This window comes from Camelus ferus, chromosome 9, assembly GCF_009834535.1.
Source record: "Camelus ferus isolate YT-003-E chromosome 9, BCGSAC_Cfer_1.0, whole genome shotgun sequence".
NCBI classification, from domain to species: Eukaryota; Metazoa; Chordata; class Mammalia; order Artiodactyla; family Camelidae; genus Camelus; species Camelus ferus.
Window position 1 is genome coordinate 15,280,839 of NC_045704.1, and position 8,948 is coordinate 15,289,786.

At 48.2% G+C, this 8,948-nt stretch overlaps 1 protein-coding gene across 1 annotated transcript; it reads left to right on the forward strand.

The window, feature by feature from the left end:
• The first annotated feature begins 7,029 nt into the window (after positions 1-7,029).
• On the forward strand, positions 7,030-8,559 carry NANOS2 (nanos C2HC-type zinc finger 2). The gene is given in 2 exon segments (XM_006179425.3): positions 7,030-7,056; positions 7,058-8,559. Coding segments are annotated over 2 exon segments (411 nt in total). The 3' UTR covers positions 7,442-8,559.
• Positions 8,560-8,948: the final 389 nt, after the last annotated feature.

The following is an 8,948-nucleotide window of genomic DNA, read 5'->3' on the forward strand; positions in this document are numbered from 1 at the left end:
TTTTAAGAATGTAGGTTGTATTCATTTGCTAGGGCTGCCACAACAAATTACCACCCACTGGATGACTTAATAAATTAATTTTCTCACAGTTTTGGAGGCTAGGAAGCCCAAGATTATGGTGTCACAAGGTTGGGTTCCTTCTCAGGGCTCTTGACTTGCAGATGGCCACCTCTGAGAACTCTGTGTCCTCACATGGGCTCTCCTCTATGCACCCATGTGCCTGGCGTCCCTTTATGTGTCTTAATCTCTTCTTATAAGGACACCAGTCAGACTGGATTAGAGCCCACCCTAATGGGGGCCTCATTTTAACTTAATTACCTCTTTTGGCCCTACCTCCAAATCAGAATCACCCAGAGTGCCGGTTAAAAAAGCAGTTACGCTCTGACCGAAGGGCCTTTGCACTGGCTGTTCTTTGAGTCAGGGACACTTTTCCCCCACATATCCACAAAGCTCCCTCTCTCACTACTTTTAAGACTTTTCTCAAATATCACCTCCTCCAAGAGGGCTTCCCTGACCACTCTCTATCTCCCTACCCACTTTATTTTTTCTCCACAGCACACAGCCTTACCTGACATACTATATTTCACTTGCATATCTTATTTGTTATCTATATAAAATTCCAGCTCCATAAAGGCAGGGATTTTTATATTTTTTGATCATTGCTTTATCTTTGGCATCTAGAACAGGGCCAAATACATGTTAGGTATTCAGTAAAGGTTTGTTGAATGAATGATCAATCTCCACTTTCTGTGCCTGCACAGTCTCCTATCCTGCCTAGCACTCTTCGGTAAATCTTTAGCAAGGGAATAAAATTAAAAATAATGGCTAAAGTCCACTGTGTACTATGCTAATGGCTACCTGTGTTGTTAGTTGTCAACAGCCCCATAGTAGGGAGTCATCAGTGACCTGCCTTTTTGTGAAATGGGAGGACACAGAAGCCCAGGGAAGTGACATCACTTGCTAAAAACCACGCATCTGGAAGTGGCAGTGCCAAGATTTCACCCAAGCCCTCTGGCTGCAGCAGCCACATGCCCGACACCCATGCCACATATCACTTTATTGTGGTTTCCCGCCTCTTATTTCCACCTCTCTCTCCTGGAACCTCTGTCCCCTTCGATTCCTGTGAATGTGTCCCTCTTCTCTCTCTTCAGACCTGGATATGAGTCCAGGCTAACTGGATGACATGGACCAGAGATGTCACCTCCCTGGGCCTCAGTTTGCTGCTCTGTGAAACAGGGATATTATAACACTACTTGACAAGGTTGTGGTGAGGGTTTCGTGAGATCACATGGGCCAGCATCTAATAAATAGAGACCACAAGGACAATGACTGTGACCTTCTTGGTCTCTGGGAGTCTCTCTTTCCCCTGGTCTTCATCTCCCCTGTCTTGGTCCCTGCACAAGTGCATCCCTCAGTCCCTCTGGGAGTCTTTGCTGCCTCTCTGTGTGTCTCTCCTCCTCCTTCTCAGGGTTTCTTTCCTCCAGACTCCCTCTTGCTTCTCCTCGCCCCTCTCTGGACCCCCCATGAGCTGTTTTCTGGCAGGCTGTGAGGCTTAGAGGGAAACTCACAAGTAAACAGGGCAGCTGTGGCGTCTGGCCAGCAGAGAGTGGTGAGGCTTAGCCATGGGGGTGGAGGTTATGATCAAGTAAACACCAGGCTGATGAATTTCTCATCAACATCATCTTTGACTTTCCCTCAGTACACGGCAACAACTACACCATGGAAGAAAGCTTATCTGAGAAGGGTTGTCTTCCAGCTACTGATCCAATAAAGCACCACCCAGTTGGGGTGGGGAGGAGGGTAGTCATGGCCCCAATAACAGAGTTCTAGAAGAAAACAATCAGGGAAAAAATAAAAAGAAAAGATAAACAACAAGATCCTACTCTATAGCACAGGGGACTATATTCAATATCTTGTAATAGCCTACAATGAAAAAGTATAGGAAAGGGAATATATATATATATATATATATATATATATATATATATATATATATATATATATATATATATCTGATTCACTATGCTGTATACCAGAAATTAACACATTGTAAACTTATGTCAATATAGAAACATTTTTTTTAAGAAAAGAAATAAAACTTACAAGCAACAGAATCTGAGAGTCTCCAAACAACAGGTGCGGTTGTTAAAGGAAGTCATGGAGCCTCGAAAGCTGCTCCACTCCTTAGTCATTCTCAGATTCCCAGCAGATTGCCACAGCTGCAGCGACCAACACTTAACTGGGTCCCCGGGTGCCGGTCCTGCTGCACACGGGAAACTCGCACCTCTCATGCTGGAGGTTTCAGCTGTGACTTTGTGGAAAGCACTTGGTGCAGAGGCCCCCTCACCCATCCTGGTTCCTCCCTCCAAAAGCCTTGTTCTGCCACATGGCGGACCTTGGTCTCTCCTGCCCTGGAATATGTCCACTGATGGCCGACAGCTTCTCCCTGTGAAAATCTGTGTCACTCAGATCCCCTCATCCTTCCTGGCTTTCACCTCATTCTGTCCCTATGCCTGGCAAGTCCCTCTTGCTCCCTTGCTTTCTGTTGAACACCTTCCTATGCCTGGTAAGTCCCTCTTGCTCCCTTGCTTTCTGTTGAACACCTTTGCAGGCTCTTCAGCCAGTCCTGGGTTCCAGTTCCAGCCTACCACTCATTGTCCACATAACCTTGGACAAGCCCCTCGGCCTCTCTGAACCTCCCATGGCTCATGTGTAAAATGGAGCTATTGCTAGACCCTGCTTCACAGGGTCTGGGGATGATACAGGGAAATGGATGTGGGTATAGCCCTGAGCATAGTGCTGGCCCTAAGGAGATGCTCAGTAAATAAGTCCCCTTGAGATCACTGCCTTAATCTTGTCAATTATCATGGCTAACATGTCATCAGCATATCCCACGAACCAAGCTCTGTGCTGTTTGCAAACACAATTACAGTCCATGGCCCCTGGACAAGCACTGATGTCATTTCCTCTTGACAGATGAAAAAACTGAGGCTAAGAAAGATTGAATAATAAGCCCACATCCACTCAGCGAGCAGGTGGTAAAGCCTGGCTTGAACCCAGGGCTGATTACTGAGACATTATCCAGGATGCTACCCACCCAGTGAACTGTGGTGGGGGGTGGATTTTGTGCTCAAGTCACCCCACTGCCAGACCCCATGACCCCAATATTATAACACAGATGTCTGATTTACCTCTTCAGGGAGATGAACAAGCAGAAAACCTCACAGATCACCCTATGACCACAGGTGTACTTTTATTAATGGGTTTCCAGAAAGTACCCGATGTGCAGGTGAATCCAGGGACCTTGGCCAGGAACCATGGCTTTAAGAGACTGAAACTGAGATCCATCCCATCTTGAGGCCTTATTTACATCTGTAAAATAAGAAAGTAAGGTAAACTTGACCAGGTGATCTGGAAGATGCTGGGTAGCTCCCAGATGCACTCATTTATTCATTCATTCTATTGAGTATTTATTAAGGCAGTGTAGGGCAGTGGTTAAGGGCAAAGACTAGACTGGGGCAGACCCAAGTTGGAATCCCAGCTCTGCTGCCTGCCAGCTGTGTGACCACAGACAAGTCACCTAACTTCTCTGAACATCAGTTGCTGCCTTTGCAAATCAGGAACAAGAATGGTACTTAGGAAAGCAATGAGAGTTAAATGACATGAAGCACATAAATATACTTGTGGAACAGCCTTAGCCCTGCCCTCACAGGCTCATGGTCCAGAAGGAGAGACTGACCCAACCCCAGTCAGTGATGACTCAGAGTAGGCAGGGCTGGGATGGGGGCACTCAGAGAAGGCTGACCCAGCCTGAGGGTCTGGCGGACTTCCTGGAGGAGGAGATATTAGAGCTGAACAATAAAGAACACCATAAGCACTTGAGACACAGGAATCGCCCATTTGAATGACCTATTATTGGTCTGTGGACACTCTTCCCGCTAACATCCCCTGACCTGCTCTGTGGCCACCTGGCCCTGTGCTGGGTGATGCTGGGAACATCATCACCTGGGGCTGACCTCCTGAGGCTCACAGATTACCAGTGAGGACAGACATCAAACAATCCACTATCCAAATCATTACTTCAAAAGGAAATTACAGAGGGGTAAAATAGGAGTTTGGGATTTGCAATACTAACTACTATATATAAAACAGATCAACAACAAGGCCCTACTGTTTGGCACAGGGAACTATATTCAATATCTTGTAATAACCTATAATGAGAAAGAATATGAAAAATAATATATATATGTATAGCTGAATCACTAGGCTGAACACCAGAAACTTACACAATGTTGTAAATCAACAATATTTCAATTAAAAAAAAAACATTTTTCCCCTAGAAAAAAAAAAGGAAATTACAGAAAGCTGGGAAATCACACCACAAAAAGACCTTTCCTCTGACATTCATAAATTCCTCCCTTTGTCCCTTCCCAACCTTGAGCCCAACCACAGAGATGATACATTCACTCAATAAGCATGTATTAAGCTCTTTCCGAAGGCAAGACCTAGTATCTGCCATCAAGGAGTCCTCAAAAGACTTTGTTCAGACTTCGCTCCCTGATCAGCTCAAGACAATGTGAACTGATGGGGATAGCCTCTATTCAATTGACAGCAACCAGAGGAGCATCCTAAAACATTTCTCATTTGCCCCTCTCTTGCTTTTACCCTTCAGTGGCTCCCTATTGCTCCGACGACAAAGACCAATGGGCTGATATTGACCTACATGACTGGGTGCTTAACCCAGTGAGACCTGACACCCACTTTATCTAACATTTTGAGATGCCCCTTGAGGATTCTGAAATTAAGTTCCTAGGTAATAGAGCCCACCAACACACACATTTTATTTTTGAAAATTGGAAAGGTGGGGGTATAGCTTGTGGTAGGGCACGTGCTTGGTGTGTACAAGGTCCTGGGTTCAATCCCCAGTGCCTCCAAAAAGAGGAAAAATAAAATAAAATAAATAAATAAATAAATAAATAAATAAATAAATAAATAAATTAAAATATATTGAAAAGAAAAGAAAAGAAAATTATGATCATGTCCTAACTGAACTGCAAAGGAGAAATTAAAAGACAGCAGTTTATAATAAAAAAATTTATCTTCATCTATAAATGCTCAAGCATGGCCACTGGAAAGAGCATCTCATCAGGCAGGTACTCGCATCTTTGTGTAGACTCACCATGAATAGGAAATAGGAATAAACTGTGTTGTTTGGACAAGCACCACAATCCGCATTGCCTGGGGTGATGTGGTTTCTGGAAATAGTGAACAACTTTGGATAAGGTTCCTACCAAAATCAAGAAGCAGGCCATGGTGTATACAACAGTTATATTCCAGGAAAAGTCAGTGTATCTTAAAATATTGCAAAAGCACTTAGAGTTTATATGTAAAACATAGCTCGGTTCTAGACTCAGGCCGGCATAAATGGGTTTTTCTACATACATGGGTGTCCAGTGGGACATTGAAAAGTCAAGTGGGTCCCGGGACAGATCTTGGTCATATGGTTATCTGGCATCCCTGGTCCCTGTCCACTACATCCAGTCACCCCTCCAATCACTGTAACAAACCCAAAATGACCCCATCATTTCTAAAACATCCCCTGAGGGAGGTCACAGTCTGATGGTATCCAGCCCCTGCATCCCGGGCTGGCCTAATCTGGGGACTGTCACCCCATTCTGGCCACTCCAGCCCCCTTGCTGTCCCCAGACTTCAGGGCTCCATATCTCGTGTTCCTTTTCCTGGAAGACTGTTCTATGTGATCTCAGCTTCCGGTCACCTCTCCCAGCTCAGCCTCTCTCAGAGCACCCTGTCTGTGTAATCGGGTCTTTATGGGCTGTTGTTTTCTCATTAGCCGGCTAGACTGGTTGTTTGTGAAACAGGCACAGGGTAGATGTGGTCACTGCTGAGTTTCCAGCGTCCAATACAAGGGACTTCAATGATTGTATGTTGAGTGGTCAAGGAGACCAACTGGGGAGCACAGGTGGAAGAAGAATTCCTGGAGTTGGCATGGGCGGGAGGCAAGGCTTTTACTTGGTCCTGAAGCTCAGAAAGGATCTGGGAAAATGTGCCAGGCCAAGGGGGAAGTGTGGGCATTCTAAATGAGTCTGTCATGCCAGGGTCCTCTTCTGCTTCTAAGATCAATTTCTAGTGTCTCTGAAGTCAGAGCTGGGTGTCAATCCCAACTCTGCCATTTCCCTGCTGTGTGACTTTGAGTATCTTCCTTAACCTCTCTGAGCCTCATAGACTTTTCTATAAAATGGAAACACTGGTGCCTGCCTCCTTGAATGGTTATGAGGCTCAAAGAGACCCTTTTTCAAAAACAATGAACACTCTGGTGCACTCTCAAGAAATCTGTGTTGAATCAGTGGCTCCTAATTCCAGATGTGACCAAAAAAATAGGTTTTAATCCAAAAGAGATAGGAGGAGCATTTGCTTTGGAGTTGCGAGCCCTGGCTATGCCACTTGCGTGTTATGTTACTCTGGGCCAGTAGGAGTTTTCCCCTCTGAGCTTCAGCAACTTGTCTAGAAAATGGTAACTATGTTACCCACGCAGGAGTTGTTGTGGGAGTGAAATCAGATCATGAAGGTAACTGTGGGAGCCCAGCAACCAGCTCATAGTCAGGGACTGTTGTTATTATTAGGAATGGCTCTAGAGAGGGCAGCCCCCAGCCTTGAAGGGAGGAGGGGGGTTGGGGGCATTTGCAGACATCGGACTTTATTGACCAGATAAAGAAACTGAGGCCCAGGGAGAAGGGCCTTTCCAGATCACAGCACCTGGCAGTTAGAGCAAGGACGAGAGACGAGGGGAATGACCCCCTTCCAGTTATCCATGGGGGATTAAAGTCAGATGGGGACCAAGGGTGAGGAGTGGGCCCTTTAAATCCTAAGCTCCACCTTTGTTCAGAAGGGTCTTTGAGGAGTATAAAAAGGGGTTCAGCTCCTCTCTGCTCCAGAAAACCATCTGCTGCTTCTGTCCACTGGGGCCCTAGCCCCTCTCTCTCCAGCCACCTACACCACTGCCAGGGGGCTATGCAGCTGCCACCCTTCGACATGTGGAAAGGACTACTTCAACCTGAGCCAGGTGGTGTTGGCCCTGATCCAGAATCGGGGGCAAGGGCAGGAGGCCCCAGGGACTGGGGAACCGAGACCTGAGGCCCAGCAAGAGCAGGGGCCGGGAGGGCAGGGGCCTAGTGGGGGCCTGGCCACCCTCTGCAACTTCTGCAAGCACAATGGGGAGTCTCGCCACGTGTACTCCTCGCACCAGCTGAAGACCCCGGAGGGTGTGGTGGTGTGTCCCATCCTGAGGCACTATGTGTGTCCCCTGTGCGGGGCCACAGGTGACCAGGCCCACACGCTCAAGTACTGCCCGCTCAACGGGGGCCAGCAGTCTCTCTACCGCCGCAGTGGGCGCAATTCGGCCGGCCGCAAGTTCAAGCGCTGAGGACCATGAGGTGCTCAGCCCCCGCACCCCCAGCCCTCCTGGTTCAGTCCTACCAAGTCCCTGGACTCACCCCACCTCCCTTGGAGTCACCCAGCCCTTTGGAATGTCTGACCTCCAGAACTCCATCCCTGCTGGATCCTGAAACAATGGAGTCTGTGGAGAGCCAGGCCAGCCCTGCCCCTTGGACCTCTCAGCCCTAAGGTTTCTGTCCTGGAGATATCCGTGGATTCTGGGTACAGCAGGACCCCGGCCCCTTGGACCGCACAGCCCTGTGGATCCTTCTGGGCCACGGTTCATGGATCTTTAGTCCTTCTGGGCCACCAGCCCTGCCCCTTTGACTTCTTAGCCCCTGGGGTTCCATTCCTTTTGGAATTCTTGGACCCTTGGACCTACAGAACCCCACTGTGCTCTCCCAGTCCGCCCCTCAGAATGTGGAGAGAGGGAACAGGCTGGCTTGGACCTTCCAGCCCAAGAACTTCAAGATGGGATCCTGACTTCAACCCGCCCTCTCCACCTTCTTCAGCCACTGGCAGATCCACCGTTTCATCGTGGACGGCACGGATGGGTCCTGCCCTGCCCTCAACAGCCCATCCATCAGGAGCTGGAGGGAGGAGGGGCCACAGCAGCGGGGCGCCTTGTCTTTGCAGGCTTATCAGGGGGTGGAGGGCTTTGGGGTGAGCCAACAGCCGATACCCTTGAACTCCCCCTGGTTGTTCTTCCCATCATTCATTTCATTCCGTTTCACTGCACTCCTGCCCCCAACGGCAAATCACCGACGGATCCTTTCCCCAGCGAGAAGGCGTCTCTCTGCCACCTCCCACCCACCTGCAAGTCGTGATAGTTTTGTAAAGTTCCTTTGTTTCCTCCTGCAACAGTAAAGTCCACGAAGCTCCCACAGGAAAAGTGGTTTTAGTGCCCAGATGGGAATGGCAACTGCCTAGATTTTATTTTAGGGGCAAAAAAAGAGCCCCGAGTCAGATTTTAAGTTCGGTTTTTGGCTCAGGGCTGGGCCCGAGTGTTGAGCTCTAGTGAATAAAGAGCGTTTCTGGTTGACTTTGAAAACCCTATGTCTGTTTCTTCAGAGGCTGGGGGAGGGGGGACCCATATTTGCCCCAAAACATGGGAAGCGGGAGGTGGAGCAGGAAGGAGTCCTTGGTCCCTCCCACGAACGTGCCCCCCCACATTCTCGGACACAGGTCACCTGTAGACTGGACACCAACACCCAACCTTCACCTTGATCCCAGATTCCGTTTCTGCATCCTTCTTCGGGCTCTGTCCAGGGTCCCCTCTCACCCTACTAGAGCCCAGGTCTTCCAGGACCAACTTTACAGTTGTTCTTAAACTCTGGGCTCCTAGACCCCACTGGAGAGGTGACAAAAACTGTGGTCTCCCACCCTGGGGAAATGTGCAGGTGCACAAAATGTTGCATGTAATAAATATCAGGGCTTCTTTTATTCTGTTGTTCCATGTGTATTTATTGAGCTCCTGCTTTATTCCAGGCACCGTT